The sequence below is a fragment of the Artemia sp. Qi Xiang Cuo genome, chromosome 7 (assembly GCF_049724085.1).
Source record: "Artemia sp. Qi Xiang Cuo chromosome 7, ASM4972408v1, whole genome shotgun sequence".
NCBI classification, from domain to species: Eukaryota; Metazoa; Arthropoda; class Branchiopoda; order Anostraca; family Artemiidae; genus Artemia; species Artemia sp. Qi Xiang Cuo.
This window is the reverse complement of record NC_142800.1, coordinates 27,908,738-27,928,349: the sequence shown is the minus strand read 5'-3', so window position 1 is coordinate 27,928,349 and position 19,612 is coordinate 27,908,738. Positions and strand designations below refer to the sequence as shown.

Here is a 19,612-nt window from a genome sequence, read left to right as displayed (position 1 = left end):
GGGTTTTTTTTCAGCCAGATTCACCACTAATGCTGCAGTACATATCCCCCCTCCACTTTCCCCAACCCCTACACCCTGCACAGGATGCTCAATTTCATGATTGAGCCAAGCTCTATCATAGGCAGCGCAATAGCGCTGCCTAAGTAAAGAGCGATGTTGGCTCAATGTTTTATTTATTTAAACAAGGGCACTTTGTATTAAAAGAGTAGTCGTAGAAACTTCAAAAAGAGTTAAATTAATAGGAAATTAGAATGGTCACTGCCCTTTTTAATAGTCAAAAGAAATGAGAGGGCAACTAACACCCCTCCCACGCCAACCATACTCTGAAACAAATCCAATCAAATCTTGATATAGCCATTTGGTTCAGCGTAGTTGATTTCCATATAGAAATTATATTTTTGAGGAGGTGACTCCCCCACAGCCCTCAGGGCAAGGGTTGTAAGTAATGCCCTGGGTGCATAAAAGGTTTTTTTTATAGAAAGCTCTGTCGTAGAAACTTCAAAAAGGGCTCAATCGATTGGAAATTGAGAGGGCTATTGCCCTTTTTAATAGTCGAAAGTAATCAGAGGGAGAATCGTCCCATACCCCCAACGCCCATCATTTCCCCAAACATTCCTGATCAACGTTTTGATATTGTCATTTTGTTCAACGTAGTTGAAAGGTCTGGAAATGATCTTTGAGGATGAAAACCCTCTCCCCATAGCCCTCATGACAAGGGTCGTAAGTTATGCCATTGGGGCATATAACGCTTTTATATAAAGTTTTGTCGTATAAGCTTCAAAAAAGGCTCATTCGATTAGAAATTCAAAGGGATATCACCCTTTTTAAGGTCGAAAGTGATTGGAGGGCATCTAACCCCCCTCTCACGCCCACCTTTTCTCCAAACATATCCAATCAAAATTTTGAGATAGCCATTTTTGTTCAACGTAGTTGAAAGTTCCGAATATTATGTCTTTGAGGATGACAGCCCCCCTCCCCTCCCCACAGCCCTCAGGCCAAGGGTTATAAGTTATGTCCTGGGGGCATATGAGGTTTTCATAGAAAGCGTTGCCTTAGAAACTTCAAACGGGGGTTCATTCAATTGGAAATTGAAATGGCTAGCGCCCTTCTTAATAGTCGAAAGTGATTGGAAGACAACTAACACCCCTTCCACGCCCACCAATTCCCCAAACACATCCAATCAAAATTTTAAGGTAGCCATTTGGTTCAGCGTAGTTGACTTCCAGATAGAAATTATGTTTTTGAGGAGGAAACTCCCCCACAGCCCTCAGGGCGAGGGTTATAAGTTATGCCCTGGGGGCATATAGGGTTATTATAGAAAGCTGTGTCATATAAACTTCAAAAAGGGATCATTCGATTAGAAATTGAGAGGGTCATTGCCCTTTTTATTAGTCGAAAATAATCAGAGGGAGACTCCCCCCCCCTCCCCAACGCCCATCATTTCCCTAAACATTTACAATCAACATTTTGATGTGGCCATTTTGTTCGACGTAGTTGAAAGGTCTGGAAATTATGTCTTTGAGGATGACAGACCTCCCCCCATAGCGCTCATGCCAAGGGTCGTAAGTTATTTCCTTGGGGCATATAACGTTTTTTATAGAAAGTTTGTCGTAGAAGTATCAAAAAGTGCTCATTCGATTGGAAATTCAAAGGGCTAGTGCTCTTTTTAAGGTCAAAAGGGATTGGAGAGCATCTAACACCCCTCTCACGCCCACCTTTTCCCCAAACACATCCAATCAAAATTTTGAGATAGCCATTTTGTTCAACGTATTTGAAAGTTCTGAATATTAGGTCTTTGAGGATGACACCCCCCAACCTCCACAGCCCTCAGGCCAAGGGTTATAAGTTATGCCCTGGGGGCAAGTAAGGTTTTCATAGAAAGCGTTGTCGTAGAAACTTCAAAAGGTTCTCATTCGATTGGAAATTGAAATGGCTAGTGCCTTTTTTAATATTCGAAAGTGATTAGAAGGCAACTAACACCTCTTCCACGCCATCCATTTATCCAAACATATCCAATCAAAATTTTGAGACAGCCATTTTGTTCAACATAGTTGAAAACTCTGGAAATTAGGTTGTGAGGCAGTCATTTTGTTCAACGTAGTTGAAAGCTCTGGCAATTCAGAAGAGTCTCAGTCTTTCTCCCTGAAAAAGACTATGTCAATATAAAACAAACAGAAATTAATCAAAAAGACTTTTTGCACAAAATAAGTTTTTCAAAAAAAGTAAAGAACTCTATTAAACCAAAAATTAACTAAAGTACAATCAAATAATTTGCCAAACATACAGCTACCACAAATCAGTATCAATAAACAAATGAAACCAAAAACAAACAGAAATTAAAATGAGTCAAACTGAAAACGAGCAGAAATTAATCTGAGTAGGGTTCTAAACCCTATGTCTTTTAAAAGCCAGAATATAATTTGCACTTTACTGAGAAAAAATTATTTTAAATGTTTTCACTTATAGCTAAGAAAACAAAAATTAATTAAGATTTTAAGGAATAAATATCAGCATATGTATTTTATGCTGACAATGCACATTTTTTTCAGTAAATTAATTTGAATTTTTTCAGTAAAGTACAAACTATATTCAGACTTTTAGAAAGTATAGGGTTTTGAACCCTACTCAGTTTAATTTCTGATCATTTTGAGTTTGACTTATTTTAATTTCTGCTTGTTTTGGATTTCATTTATTTATGATACTGATTTGTGGTAGTTGTATGCTTGGTAGAATATTTGATTCTGTAATGGGGGGGTTCGATAATAATAAAGCAATTTTTCAAGGAAAGGGAAGTTTTCAATAAAAAGAGTTTGTTCTTCTGCTTTAAGTTATTTCTTTGTATAGGAGTTTTAAATTAATTATTTCAATGGGGATTTTCAGTTAAACTCTTAGCTGACGGTTCGTGATCAGCATACCTAAGTGGAGGCGGAACTTTGTGTGTAGGGAGCTTAAATTAGCAGCACGAATGGGGAGCTCGCATTAACGGCCATACTGAGTCGAAATCAGATTGAATGGATTCAGGTTCCCTTGAGAGCGAGTGGAGCCACAAGGACAAGCTATCTTGAGAAATACTAGCATAAAGAGAATAAAATAAGAAAGTGATGCATTTATTTACTCACATAACTGGAACAGAGCTTCGGTATATCAAAACACTTGCGGTATAAGACACAATGCTAAAACTGCACACTGGTAATACAAGTAACGTCCAGTACTATTGTCTATTAAATTCACTTAAGATATAGGTTGAAAATGAGTCTACAATAAAACTGGCCCGAGTCTCAAATAAGACTCCCATAAGATTCAAACAAGATTGACATAAGACTGTAAAAAAACTCGTGTAAGACTAACTCCAAAATTGCCAAGTTCGAAAATACTATACTCTGAGATTTTAGCCGAAGGTTACATTCGGGCGTTACTAAAGAGCGTATTATACTGATCCTATTGGTCCTCTATTACTATTGGACAGTGCTGTACCAATCAGCTATTCGATTTTAACTTACTTTTGATACGATTTATTACTCTTTAAAACTTCACTTTGGAATTTTTCTTAGCTGAATAAAGTTTTTACCCTATAATTAGAGCGAGCTACATAGTTTTACATTGTATCTCAAGAAAGTGTTTTTAAAGCTTTACCTTGTAATTACAGCGGAATATTTAGTTTTACTTTTGTATCTCGAGAAACTGATTTTCAAAGTTTTTACCTTGTAATTATAGCGGAATACATAGTTTTATTTCTTATCTCAAGTGACCATCTGTTGATCGTTTGGAATTTCAAACTCAAGATTTAGATTACATGGTTGGTTGCATGTCATGTGAAATTGGTCATTCTGGATATTTATTACTGTTACCTTGTTTGTGGGAACTATTTTTTTCATAGTTACAATTGTAATACAATGTTTCGCTACTTTTTAAATTTGACAATTAAGTATTACTTGAATTCTTTGGGTTTATATTCTGAGCAATTTTATTTTACTGGGAAAATTTCGGGGTCTTGGAAATTGATTCCATTACAATTCTATTTTTGTTTATTTTTTGGTTTAATGGAGTTCTTTACTTTTTTCTGAAAAAATTATTTTGTGCAAAAACTTTTTGTGATTAATTCTAATTGAACCGGGTATCGCGCTATTCATTTGCTCGTAATTTTGAATCGATTTTGGCTCTGTAAGATCCAATTTTTTGTACTAAACTTTTAAATATGTGTGATTCATTGAAATATTAATTATGATCTTTTATTAATGCGATTTTTTTGTGGGATCGCTGATTTATGTTAATAAATAGATTTGCTATCACTGGGCTACATTAAGCCGAAAAAAAACTTCATAGGCAGCGTAATAGCGGTGTCTAAGCAAAGATGCAAGATAAGTCAAAATATTACCACAGACTGTCTAACATTATATTTTGACATATTCTCCTCATTTAAATAGCGTCAGTATTTTATCAATTTGCTATTTTAACCAATTCGCTTTAATTAACCGTCTTTTCTCTTTTTTTACTTCTTCTGCTTCTTTTTTCCCTTCTTCTTCATTTTCAATTTTTTATCGTTATGGTCCTTAACAAGTTCGCTTCTAGGATCTTTATTACTATTGGTGTTAGGTTTTGTTTTTATTTCAATAAATTGAATTGAAATTTAATTGAATTTCAGATTTGAAAATATTCGAATAATAAAGTTAAAACTATTTACTTATCAGATATGCATTGTTTGACAAAGAATATCTAGAATATCTTAACAATTTTTGGCATTATTGCGGCAGAAACCTTAAATTAAATGAAAATGGCCCGATTTAAAGTAAATTGAAAATTAAATTGAATGAAAAGTCTGTATTGGAAGGGAAAATTTATTCCTAGAGTTTGAAAATTACCTCCCCCTTTGTATCTTTGTTTAAAAACACGAATTTTATAGAAATTACAAAAAAAGTTTTTCTTGTGTAAATCAGGGTGTGGGGGCATACATATCCGGAGGGGGGTTACTCTTACTATCGTTTTTATGACTAAAATTCTCTTCACAAGCAAAGCTCGGTCTCTTAGTGCTGCATGATAAAACTGATAACAGTAGAAAAATAGAATGGGTTGATACCGCTTATACATGCATACCCCATTTCTAAATTGTGAGACAAATATACATATTTTGTTTAAATTCACTTTATTCTATTCTCGAAAGAGATTTCGTACAGCATGCTTTTGCAGAAAGATAAATGTCCCACAAGTAGCGCTGGTGTTGTCTGAAATGCAACTAATTTCAGTCATAATTCTTAGCACATTTATGTCAATTTCTTTGGAGTTGGTTAAAAGAAATATTTAGAAAAGCAAAAACTGCAAGAGGTCAGTATGGCATTATACATAGTGGCAGTTCTAAATTATGGATTAGTTTGTGAATCCAAAACGTAAGGAATAGGACGTTATCAGCGCTTATTAGGCATAAGAATGACAAATAAGAGAATCAGAGTTTCAATTAGTGCTGGATAAAAAATTAAAACAATTAAATGATTGCTGGAACGGATCCCCCTCTAACAAATTCCATGACCAAACTGCAACTGATTTGACCTATCTAGTTATAGTACGAATATCATTATAAAGAGCACTAAGTCTTATTTTCTTTTTCAATGATTTCTTTTTCATTCAGGAAATTATATTCTCTGTACTTCTACCTTACTATTCTTCAGTGATTCCATTTCTGTCCTATTTGCAGGTGTAGAGGGTGAATTAATTTCCACTTTTGAAAGTTTTAAAACAAGAGAATCTGGTCTTGAACTGATAGATTTAAGGAAGTGAAGGCACCTCAAATATCAGGGGCAAAAATTGATCTGAGCAAATGAGGTAAAACAGGCTCACATTTTTACTTGATGATAAGGTTCAGAGGCAGTATATTTGGAAAAATATTAATGTGGAACATATAATGAAGTTTAGTGGACCCCTATATTTCTTGTTTTTCTTATGATAAAAATGACCATGGATTAACTGAAAAAAAATATCTGCTCAAAGTAAAAGGCAAATTTGACGGGGTGTTCCCATTTGAGCGCTTTCCCATTTGAGCGCCACGGAATTTTGTTCCATTTGAGCGCCACGGAATTTTGTTCCCATTTGAGCGCCACGGAGTACCATTTGAGCGCCAAACCCAAAATTGTGATTTTGCGGTGGATGAAGCGTGGTTTGCTGCCACATTGACCTGTACAAATATTTATTGCCACGAAGACAACGAACAAAACTGAGGATTTTATTGGGTCAATGGTTGTGAAATAACTCTGTACTGAGAGTTAAGAAGCTAAACGTTTGTTAAGCTTGTGAAGAATATAAGTGAAGATTTTACGCACGTTCATAGGGTAAGAACTGATTGCCGCTGAAGAAGGCTTGCTCGTCAAGTCGAAATATTCGGCTCTTTTTTTAGAGTTATTTCACAACGATCGTTTAGAAATGGAACGAAATCACCCAAAAATCGTGCCAAAAACGGATAATTCAAATTAATATATTGGTAAAAATACAAACAAAAACTGCTAATATCACACATCCGGCGAAATGTTATGTGCGACACCCAAGAGAAGCTCGTCTGCTGTTCGAGTTCCAGCCCTGTACTCCGTCGACAGCTTTTCGAGTCGTTCGTTCAGCCTTGCATACGTCTTTTTCGTCCGATGGATGACATGACCCTGGAGTAGCTGTGTCCTTGCAGAATCGACGACAGCTTGTTATTACTTCAGGAAAGAGATAAACTGCCACAAGTTCGGGTGGTAGCGACCGACTCTTCGGTTAAACCGCATGTGCCATGATTCGAGGTCGTTGTTTGTCCTTCGCTGGATGCCGTAGACTGACCAGAAATGAGGAGGACATTGGTCGAACCACTGACGGCTGAAGTAAGTGACAAACGGACGAGCCGAAGGCCAGGTACGAACGATGTGAGAAATGATTGGACCAGAATTGATTCTGACGATCGCTGGAGGTAGGAACGCCAGAGCCAGAAGCTTTCGAACGTAGAGGTTGAAGTCTGCATCGGTCATGTACAGCTCACGGACTGAGTGACGCCCCAAGTTTCTGATTACTGCTTGGCAAAAGTGGAAGTAACACCCACGGTGCTTGGCGGCCGGAAAAACTTGCTTCACGGATGTCAGCAGACCGGTCTCAAAATCAGAGACGACGGTCGTCGGGCGAAGTGTCACTCCTTTCATCGCAGCCTGTAGGATCAGCTCGCTGAAGACGTCGTTGTAAAGCTGCGCAGACTTGCTCTCCATGAGCACGAAGACAGCGGGACGTTGCTTGTCGCCGAAGAAAACGTGAACGGTGAACAACTGGCCGAATGGGGACGGAGCTGAGTCGAAGGTGCCGTCCATATACCATTCCGGGCTTCGTTCAAGCAGACTTAACGACTCGTCGGTTGCAAAGCAAATCGCAGCGTTATTTTGAAGCTGAAAGAGGAGGAATCTCTGGTTTGCAGACGTCTCACTGAAAGCCTGGGGCAAGGGCGTCGGTACGGATATAGTATCAGCGGGCAGTGGTGGTATCAGCTTGTTTCGTGATCTGTACATGGACGACTTCACGTGCTTATAGGGTAACTGAGGCAAAGCACTCAGCCCACTGGCAGCAGCACTTGCGACCTGGCCGTCGTAGATAGCGGGAATCGGACGAGTAGTACGGGCTGACTCGCTTCGAAGGTCTGACCGGAATTTGTACTGCTGGGTCTGCAGAGGATCAGCGCTGTGGTCGTGCGTACCAACTGAAACTGGTGAGCCGTCGCTGGAATCAGTGTGTAACCGCCCGAGACATCCCTTCTTCATGCATCTCCAGCTCTTCTTTCTTCCTCCAGAAATCGGCTTATCGAATCTGTAGACGAAACCGTCGTGTTCTAGCAGTTGTTTATTCTTGGAGCTCTTCATTGTCAAACTGACTTATTAATACTAACCAGAAATATTGTTCCTGGCATCATTAAATACTTGTTATAAGAGGGTAAAAAAATATGCTCCCACACTAAATCCTATTGCATTTTGTGGGTAAACGGTTGTGCAATCGCTTACGCAATTAGGTCACCTGACCTTGCATCGTAAATTAGGATTAATGGGCGCTCGAAGTAAATGTTATAAGAGGGTGCAAGATTGTTAGCTCAGTTCAGTTCAATTTCGGACTTGGATAAGAGAAGAGCGATTTTCAACATGAAGAGGAAACGCAAAATATTATCTGGCGCTCAAATGGGACACAACTGAACTAATTAAAATACGGCGCGCAAATAGGAAATTCCCATTTGCGCGCCATGGCGCTCAAAGGGGAAAGCGCTCAAATGGGATACACCCAATTTGACACTTAAAACGAGCTTTTAAACAGTTTTAAAGCTACTTAATACATTACGTTTTATTCCAAAGTATTGGGGGGGGGGCAAATGAACCCTTCCCCCCCCCCACCACAACGGTGCCACTGCCTGGACTCGCAACTGAACAAGCGACTTAAGCCTAATAGGCACGCCCACCTAGAGTCTCAGGCGAGTGAGCGAGTTTAGGATTGACAGGTGACCACCAAGTTGCCCAGACTCGCAGGTGAACAAGCAACCTAAGTCTAATAGGCCCAACTGCCTAGAGTCTCAGGTGCGTGACCTGCTGGGGTGTATTTTCTGGGGGGGGGGGGTAAACGCCTAGACCTGGTTTATTTCTGTAAGTCCTTTTGATTCGTAAATAACTGATATTTTATCCTCACTATAATATTGACAGGACTGGTCATTAAATTTTTTCATTAACCTAACTTGACACTTGTTAAATATTTTTGATCCCCCTGGGAGAACTGGACTGGGTCGTTTCCTTGGCAGCATTAATTACCACTGAATTATTGACTTGTGATGATGTGAGGACACAATTCTTTGGGTTCTTTTTGTTGGGATGGAAGGGAGGGAGAATGTCGTACGGATTATGAGAAAAATTTAGAGCGTTCAACTGATTAGGAATTTCTAGACTGTGTATTGTGGGCAGTAGATTGTACATAATTCTAGATTCTTCAAGGCTTTTGTTTCAATTCCAAATTGTCACAGAACGGCCTCTGGTTCGGGATTGTGAGATTTGGTCGGGGGTGACTCCGAATGCCGTGCAGAATTTGTAACAAGCGGAGCTTGCCGTTTGGGGCAAACCTCAGTGTGACACGCTGTATCAAATAAAGCAACAATTTTGTTAAATTCTGTCTAAACTGGCACTTCTCGTGAGGTGGGGTGATAGTTGTCACTGGGACTGCTGAGAATTTGAGAAGAGTCTACGAAAATTGAATTGCTGTTCTCAATCTGACATGCCTGACTTTTGAATCTGTTGAACGGGGTGCGAGGAGAAGATAAAACAGATGACTTTAAAGGGTTTACCTGCATGCTAGAGGTATCCTTAGAGGAACAGTCGGGACACAACCAACTTTCACTCCGTATAGCAGTTGCAATTCGACGCTCTTAATCTGTATTCAGGACAGTCTAATCTTTGTCTAACCATTATGGGAGCCGGCGTATTTTTGGGTTTAGTGTTACTCTTTACTTTCATAATAACAGCGTAGACTAGAAATATTCCCAAAAATCCAGAGAGATCAAATTTCATTTTCTACCTCCCACTCCCCCGGCCTCTTCCTTGGAACTAACTGTGCATTTACCCGAAGGCTCAATGAGGTGTGGGATTGCTTTTCCGACTTGTAAAAACGCAATTAAAAAGCATAAAACACATTTATGATACGCTTTTTAAAGTTTTTTGTACCCCCCCCCCCCCCGAAAAAAATAAAATCCCCCAAACAAAGGGCCTGGATACGGCCCTTAGGATTAAATGTCATTTCAACTTCCACCCTCCCCTCGTCTCTCCCTTAGAACTAATTCTGCCCCTTTCTCATCCCCATCCCCGCCTCATGGTCTATAAACTTTGGAGGATGCGTATTCGATCAGAATTTGAAAGTTCTAGTCCTTTTTTATAAGCTGAAAGTAATTGGAGACCAACCAGCTTCTGTCCTAAGACTGTTTTTGATGCGTGTTCATTCTCTTACCAATTAGGACATCTGATCGACATTTTGAAATACCTATTTCGTGCTTTCTCTGTGGCTGCTCGATTTTGCGTGTGGGGAAATTTTCCATGGAAGGAATACGGGGAATTTTCCACGGAAGGAGTATTTTCCACGGAGGGTTGAGGGGTATTTTTGTTTGGGGGGTATTTTCAGGGGGAGGGGTAAACGCCTAGACCCAACCACTAGGCACATGAAGAGGAAAGTATAAAGAGTTTTTTCGGGGCTAGGAGATGTCCCACAAGTTACAGTATAATTTGTATTTGTTTTAATTTATAATATCCTTCTTTACTTTCATTTCAAAGAAAGTTTTTCTTTTAATTCAATATGTTTCGATATCTGGAACTTACCTAGATGAATCTGAGCTGTTTTTCACACATCAAAAATAAAAATGGCAGACTTCAAACTTGCGGCAGTAAAGTGGACTAATCTCTGCTCGGCAATAGGAGAACTAGGGTTTGGTCTCAACCATTGCTGGTTTGGGAGGCAGACTTGATATCTATCCGTGTAAAATTTGTAGAAATTGAAACATCTACTATCATCAATGCACTATGCGCCATCAATAGCTCTGAAGGATTTTTTTTATGAAGTTTTCTGGATTTCATTAACGAATATATTTTTTTGAATCAGCAATAATTGATGAATAAATGTTTATCTGTAGTTCTTGAGGTCTGATTTTTCATCACGGGGTTTTCAAACGATTGTGAAATTAAATGATGAGTCGATAGATATGGAAACACTGCGTAAAATGTTGTTCCACTGACAACTGAGACTGTGAGTTTATAATTTAGGTTTTGAATTCAACAATTTTGTTCGAGTATAAGATTGTAGCTTTGGGTTATGGGCTCTGGTATGAATTGTGGGTATTGGGTCAGTTTTGATGTTCCACAGTTTGTAATTTGACAATTCGGTTTTATAAATCGGTTTTATAAAAGTCGCTATTCCATTAATGTTATCCTGAATATTGTTTCAAGAATCTGGTTTGTTGGTAGAAGAGGCCAAGAGGTAATTTTACCTCTTCTAGTGTTGAGTAGAAGATGCATATAGCGACGAAGACCACACTGCCTTTCCATCATAAACAAATAAGAAGAACAACAGGGAAATTTTTTATAAAAGACAGTGGAACGCAACTTTAAATGAATATTTCGACCCTATATCCAAGGACCGTCCTCAGCAAAACAGACGAAGAGAATAAAAACACTATAAAAGAAACTTATATTAAAATTCAAACATTATGTAATGTAGATTACATCTACATTACATAATGTTAGTTGAAAATCTACATAATGTAGATTTTACCTCTTGTAATGTAGAGGTAATGTTGGTAGAAGAGGCCAAGAGTCACAGAAAATTCAAAATGGGCTTCACAAACAGCACCGTCCGCTACTGGACCTTTCTTCCAACAAAGAAATGGCATAGTTTCCTTCGGCTTGGGATAGCCTGCCTTCCGAGTTAGCATTGTGAGATTATGAGCAGTTGAAATACCAATACATTTTAATATTACAATAGATCATAGACTATCTTACCAAGACCTAAGGCTTTTTTTATCTTTTTGTTATATTTTTTGCCGCGTTTCCTCGACTATCTGGCATTAGTTGCTCAAGATGTTTTTCTTTATTATTTCAAGCGTGATGAAATACCCTTTTCAATATTGAAAATCGATTTGGTATATTTATATATTTCCAGTTGTGATAAAAAGAACAAATTATTATTTAATCTTTTTCAGGCTGTAAAGATGCATTGCTTGAAATTTACAATGCTGGAGCGACAATTACATCATCAGATAAAGATGGACTTACAGGTAATTTTAGGTCATAGAACTCGGACCAGAATCGAAACCAATTTTTACCGATCAATTATTTTGCCACAAAAACAGTAATATTTGTATTAAAAAAAATCGTAGTAGAACCGTGACACTTTTTTTTGCATTTCTTTACCAATTCCTTTTTTTGTATTTCTTTACCAATACCTTTTTTTGTAGTTTCAAAATTTTAAAGGATTTAACTAAACAATGTTTCAGACTTCACTATATTTCTATTTGTAATTAAAATAATCTGAACATTCCTGATAACGAGCATAATGTTGACTAAGACAGTATGGGTCAGCGTTGTCACTCTGACCATTTGGTTTTTACTAGTTTTGGGCGAAAAAATTTACTAGATTGGCTTCCGTTTTACTAGATGTTGCCAAAAACGTGCGCGTTTTGCTGCTTTTGCCCCGACACGCGCAATGGCGGGAGAAAGCTATTAAATAATTTTTTCATCAAAATTAAGACAAAAATAAAAATTAGCTAGTGCGTATTTTTTTTTTCTGCTTGTGTGACATCTTAATATGATTTTTTTGGACATTCGGCTTATTTGCCTTCAAATATGTAAGAAATGTGTTCCTAGTTATTCATTAGGTCCAAACAGTTTCTTCCAGACTCCTAATTTTCGACAGGCTCGGCCTTACTCCATAGTTTAACCAACTTTTCTGAAAGTTTTTACTTTCATTAATACTTACAATTAAGCTTCACAAAAATTTCAGGTACACAAAAAAAAAAAAAAACGACCACGAAAAATGAAATTCAAAGTAAAAAACAATAATAATAAAGCCCGATTCGACAGACCAAATTCGACTTTTTCAAAGCTTAATCGCCGGTCCTGCACCCTCTTCTGTTTCCCAGGGACCGGGTTCGTTCGCGTTCATCTTCCATTTTCTACATCTATAAATCGGAGCGGGCGGAATCTCCCACTCCAAAACACATCTTGTGTCTCTGAGGCAGAGTTGTTTGGAGTGCATGAAAGCTCCAACTGTGTCGATATTTAATCGGTTTCCCCCAGTCGCCTTGATAATATTTAAACTGGAAAACTGCCGCTCTGCACCAGCTGAAGCATTGGATAAAGCAGAAAGGGTCAACATAAACTTGGGGAACACTCAGAACATGGCTTTCCCGCTACCATCTTTCAGTTTGGTAAGCCTCTTCCAGAATGTAGGAGGACACTCTAAATCTGATTCTGATACTATTTCTGAAATAAATTCACTTCGGATTTGAATTTCCTCGTACTCACTATTAAGGTCTTACAGCATCATCCTCTCCCCTTCCTTTCTGCAGTCTCTAACAGCAACATGTTTTAACCTCTGTAGAAGAGGGAAAAGTGACATAGTTTCGTTGCTCATAGCTTTCAGTGGATCCAGAAGTTCTGAAGATGTAAGAACAGGTTCATCCAGTCTTATCCTAGTACGGATCTGCTTAGCAAGTTCAATAAGATAAGCAAGGCAGGCTTTTCGAATAACTTGCACACAGTGTCATCAATCTTCCACTGACAGGCTTTCAAGGTGCAACTCGGTATTCATCCCAAGTCTAACATTTTCAAGCTTCAAAAAGTTTTCAGGACTGCTCACGCTCAGGGAAGTAAAGTTACCTTCGAGCTTCTCAGGACGAAGGAAACACAGCAGAGTAGACGAGTAAATCTCATGGGTACGTCTCAAAAGGCAATAAATCCTTGCTCCGCATGACTGGAACTCAAGGTTGAACTTGTTGATCTTTGCCAGTATATACGGGAGTACAAGTAGAAGTAGAAGGAAGTACAAGTAGGCCTTATTCATGTTTATATCCATCGCACTTAGCAGCTTTTTGGCTTTATCTCTTGTAGAGCTGTCCGACGATATTAGGGACAACTCTGTCAGATAGAAATGCAAGGCTAATCTGTTCAAGTAATCTGTTAATTCTGGCTTCAAGCGACAACCAGCGCGTGTTGCTAATCTGCAGAAGTCTGTGGTTTGCAATTTCACAAAACTCCTGCAATACCTTCAGTTTCAACTGTTTCTTAGGGCTTGCGCTTATGAAGTTGATGAGTTCCTTCACGAAAATTTCGACTTCAGCAGGTAAGTGCTTCGCTGCAGAAAAAGCACACAATACAGCAGTATGGCAAGTGCAACCAAGGACAAACAGCTGCGGATTTTCACGCAGCAGCTGGGCTGTGAGGCCGTTTTTGCGCCCCATATTGACCGACGCATTATCAAGACCAAGCCCAATCATATTTTCTAATGGAACATCACCTTTCTTAAAGTACTTTCTCAGATCCTTTGCCCACTTACAGTTGCGTCGTCCACCTTTAGTAGTGCCAGGAATTCTTCCCTCGCGGTATTCTCACTGTCTACATACTTCACAATAACAACTAGGGACTTTGTATCTGATCTGTCTGTGCTTTCATCGGTGATTATTGAAAAAAGGCTCTTCTGAAGAACAGATGCTAAAGTGTCCTTGCCATGAAATCATATAATATTTTTAATAATGCCAGTCAATTTAGTTTGCTTCATTTCAGTATGTTTGGCTGTAGCTGAATCCCCCAAAGACTTTTCAAAACGGGAACAAAGTATCAATTTTTGTCAAAGGAATATCTTCAGCTGCAACCCATGCTGCTAGGCGTAATTCAGCAGCTGGCATAATTCTATCGCTGTTCTCTTTTTCTTGCCTTTTCTCGTTTCCAACTGCTCCCTCAGCTGTCAGTTGTCCCAATGCTGCTTTTACATTCTTCTTATGAAGCTAACTAGTTGCGTGATTCTTCATGACAGTCAAACTTCCCATCAGTTTTTGCTGACAGTATCTGCAATAGGCCTTTCTGCTTCCATCTGGCAATTGAATAAGGAAAGGTTTCAGCACTGAATCAGTCAACCACTCTGGTCGAAACTTCTGCGCACAGTGCATCTTCTTAGACTTGTGACTAACAGACTGCACCCGAGTCTCTGAGTCCTCCGCCAGATCGATTGTGGCAGATGTAGATGCAATTTCATCGGATTCCTGCAAAACACTGCTTTCCAAAATTGCTATTGATTCTTGATCACAGTCCAGCCCAGTTTGATAATGGTGCTGATTAGCAAGATTAGCTATCCCTATAGTGTAGGATGCCTGATAGAACCAGAATAGACATTAAAAAATGAGTTTTTCATATCCTGTATCTACTGGGCAGCATTTCTGTAACTTTACAGTACATGTTACTGAATAACATAGATTGAGAAATGAGTTGTTTTGGGTTAGTTTCAAATATAGGATGATAATGATATATTTTAGAAATAATCATACCATTTGACTCAGAGTTTAATGCTGTATCCAAATATAGCAATCATTTCCAGTGTAAACTCATCCTCTAGATTCTATAAATGAAGCTTTTAAGGGGTATAAAGGGATTCAAGGGTGGGCTGCAGGGTTGTAAGTGTGGTGGCCTAGACCCTGAACTCCAAGTAAGCCAAAAACTAAACTGAAAATAGGGTTTTCTATCTGAGAATCTGGAAACTCCAGGCCTTTTAAAATTTCTGGAATTAATTTCCTCCAGAAATGATTGTTATATTTGGACAGAGGATTGAATTTGGTAAAATTCTACTTTAGCTACTTTTGGCTGTCTTGGAAAGGGGTTAGGCTAGAAAAATGAAGCTTTCAGGGCTGGGTCTACAGGTTAAAGTAGTTCCGGGAAGTTATTTTGAAGTACTAAGCTCCACTCCTTCTCTCTAGAGAGTTCTGAAAATTGCCCAAGTGGTACGTGTGTGCCCATTGAAATTTTGACAAAACAATATTTTAAATTAATTTTCGGTTATCAGCTTATTTATTTATGTCTTTAACTCTGAAAATAGACTTTAAGTTACTTGAGAAGAATTTAAGTCATAACAATGTTTTATTTTAAAAATTTAGGAAATATATTTGCATATCTTTAAAACCTCATAAATCGGGATTGAGCAAAGTTGTGAAGCTGAAAACAATTTTGTTATACTTCATTTAGGCAGAAGGTCTATTTTGCTAGGTTTCACTTCTATAGCTCACAGAAGTGAAACAAAGGTGTCATTCCAAAAATACTCAACAGGTATTCATCGTGCAAACATGAAACCTTTACTCAATATACCTTTTATGACTAATCGCCTAATTATAAAATGAAAAATTCAGATCCAATAAGTCCAGATCTTGATTAAAAAAACAGATTTCAAAAGTGTCGAGTTTCACGCCAAAGGACTTAAGCAGTTTGTCGTGCTTTGGGACCACAGAATAAATGTCATAGGAACAGTAAGACAACAGTCAACTGCCTCCGGTACGTTTTCCCAACAAAATGCTTTCAGATGAGGTGAAAAAATTTACTAGATTTTGGCAAAATTTACTAGATTTGTTTGATTTTACAGGATCTGACCCCCATTTTACTAGGTTTACAAGGTGGATATGCTTTTTACAAGATCTAGTAAAATTTTACAAGGGGTGACAACCCTGGTATGGGTGTTATTATACATTTTCATATAATTTAAATAGGAACTTAAAAAAGGAGCATGCAGAACTTGGATCTTAAGAGAAACATAAAGGCCCTGAGACGAATCCTTCGGCATAAAAGTTGAATTGGGAAAGAAGAGGCTGAAGATCGCCTTGCAACAGAAAAGAACTTAGCGAAGTACACGAGAGATGATAAATATATCTTAAACTTCGGAAAGGCTTAGGAGCAGTTGGATTAGTTTTATCGAGGATTGTCTAAATGATTTAGCAAATTAATACATAAGAATTTACCAAGTGAAGCAGGTAAGCCTAAACATATCAAGATGAAAATTTTAAAACTTGTATAGCATACAAAGATTTTGATGGCCTTAAACTTAGTATAGTCCGGGCGCCATTTGTTGAAAATGTGACGTACTACGACGGAATGGGGCAGGTAAGAGAATTAGCCTACCCCCCACCACCCCCAAACGACCGTGCTGATTAAAAAAATACCAACGGCAGAATTCAGAATTCAATACTGTATCTAAACATAATAATCATTTTCTCTGGAAATTCCTTTAAAAAATTTAGAACAAAGTTCCAGATTGTTAGTTCCCCCTGTAGTATAGGATGCAGAGGCTCTACTAATAGAACCAGGATATATAGTAAGAAGTTATTTGTTTGTATCCTATTTCTACTAGACAGTATCTGATTATTGACTGAATGATTATTGCCCAATTGATTGAATAATATACAATAAAAATGCGTTGTTTTTATCAAGGGAACTAAACTGCACCTATACCAAATTTAGAAGATGTCAGTGGTGGGACTCGGTACATTCTCTAGATTCTATTAATCAGGCTTTTTGGGGAGACGAGGGGATTTGGGACCAAGCTACAGGTATGTGGGCCCCTTGTAGGCTTAGACCCAAAAGTACGAGAAAGCTGAAATTTAAAACGAAATCCTGCTTTTCAATTTCTGGTGACTGAAAATTCCAGAATTTTCCAAATTATGTGAAATGATTTTTGTGCTTTGATAGAGGATAAAATTATGAACCACATGGTCTGTTTATTTCAGATCTATCTCATTAGGGCCTGACTGGATACAATCCATGCAGTGCATAGGAAAATCCTTTCCACTGATATTCATGACAAACTTTGTGTCAGTTCTGATGCCTTGCAAGCAAGTACCAAAAATACAGCTATTGGCTTGCCAATCAAAATGGTTTGGACGTGGATCAAAAGAGCAAAAGCAAACTGACATGATATGGGCCTTAAACATAGATAACTCTAATATTAGCTTCAGAGGAATACCCTTTCACTCAAGACTTTTTGGTTAATAGAGAAATTGCCCAATGAGACCAAGTGATGACATAAAAAAAGGCCTTACTCACAAATAACATCACATGCTATGCAACCTCCAATAAATTAACCAAAAACAACAGCGTTTTTTAGGCTATCTTTTGGTGTAAGGGTCCGAGCGCATGCCCTCCCCGATTTCAAGCGCATGCCTTCCCTTTTCCCCACAGAATTAAAGCGCATGCCCTCTGACATCACTGCATCCCTGTTTCTAGCGGATAGCTGGCAAGAGTCCTAGCCTCTTGCACCTGTTTCTAGGTGGAAAGAGTTCAATGTCCGTGGCACGATTTCAAGGACATCCCCTTTGTTTTTCAACAACACACATATCCCTTTTCCCATAGTATTTCTGCCACATGCCCTCTGACGTCACGGCAGCCATAGGGAAAATGACATTGGATTTCAAACGCAGCCCTCTGATGTCTGACTCACCTGTTTCTAGTTGGAAAGAGTTCAATGTCCTTGACAAGAATTCAAATTTTAGGTCAGGTGTTTATTCTATAACACATCCCTGACAAGTTTCCCCAGAGATATTTACTTGGAATGTGGTCTGGATAATAAACAAGTTTTAGCAATGAGCTCCTAACCCCTCATCCCTGTTTCTAGCGCATGCCCTCTGACATCACGGTGCACATCACCGTTTGAAGCGCATGTTTACACCACGCGATACACCCTCGCCTCTAGATAAGTGAAGCTACCAACCCCTCACACCTGCACAGTGTAGTCACCTGTTCTATTAAAGGAACGCATATGGCGAGACTCCATGACTCACCCCTCTGGACTCCAATGACGTCATACAACTTACCCCGTTTCAAACGGACAAGTCTAATATGCATGACGTAATTTTGCGCAGCCCTACCACAGGAACCCATGGGGGAATCCCCGTTTGTAACTTAACGACAGCTTGCACCTAAATTAATGGCGGTACACACTGATTGCGTATCCATCACTGCCAGATAATACCATTTTAACATTTTCGCCCAAAAGTCTTTCTTTTTCGGCGTTTCTTTTTTTGCCCTAAACCCCCAAAGCTTTTTTCATTAACTTGATGGCGGTACACACTAATTGCGCATCCATCACTGGCAAATAATACCATTTTAACATTTTCCCCCGAAAAGCCTTTCTTTTTCGGCGTATTATTTTTCGCTAAAACACCATTAATTTTTTCTAGAGTTCTTGACCCCGCCAGGACTCGAAAGGTCATTCCCTTCCAAAAGGAACACGCTCTAACCTAGAGAACTAAGAAAACCTTTCCAATATTATGTATCTTGAACCATATTCTAAAAATAAACTATTGCACAACACCTGACATTCCCCATTTGTTGGCACTCATTAGAACCAAATGTTTACATCGAAATTTGTCACGTACTTAGAATAATATTTATTTCTGGTGCACATTTAACTTCAAGATATTGATAAAGAGATACGCGTGCTTAAATTATTTAAACATCTAGGCAATAAAGACGTGTCTCAAATAACACATCTTAGTAACACAGATACTATAAATGAAAACAAACTGACAAGCAATAAAACATAAAAAAAGACAGCTAAAATAGAAAACCGGGCTTCTAGCCTTCAACCTTGGTGGGTAGGGGAGGGGAATGATATTAGATGCAATTTAAACCATATTAAGATCTTTTAAGGATATACCCTTTATCACTGCTACACTCTGTTGATGTTTCAAAATTCATTTTGATTTTTTTCTTTGAAATGAGACACCTGACATATTTTCATAGTGTTAAGTTATGATTTACCTTGTCACCGCTACACTTAGTTGATCTTTTAAGGCTCACTTTGGAATTTTTTTTACTAAAGTGTAAGGCTTGGAACATTTTTTGTTAGTTCACCATATTACTGCTACACTTTGTTGATGCTCCAAAGTTCATTTTGGAATTTTTTCCTTGAAATGTGAGACTTGGAATATTTTCATAGTGTTATGTTATAATTTATCTTGTCACTACTACACTCCGTTTACGGTTTAACGGTTCACTTTGGGATTTTTTAATTGAAGTGTAAGACTTGAAATATTTTTATAGTAAGGTTTCTTTACGCTAGGTTTCTCTAC

At 38.3% G+C, this 19,612-nt stretch overlaps 1 protein-coding gene across 1 annotated transcript in view; it reads left to right on the top strand.

Moving 5' to 3' along the window:
* LOC148950125 (uncharacterized) overlaps positions 1-19,612 on the top strand; it is a 344,013-nt gene that overhangs the window by 273,351 nt on the left and 51,050 nt on the right. Inside the window, exon 6 of the mRNA XM_089091784.1 lies at positions 11,711-11,785. Coding sequence (XP_088947910.1) covers positions 11,711-11,785 — 75 coding nt within the window. The remainder of the gene's footprint in view (positions 1-11,710; positions 11,786-19,612) is intronic.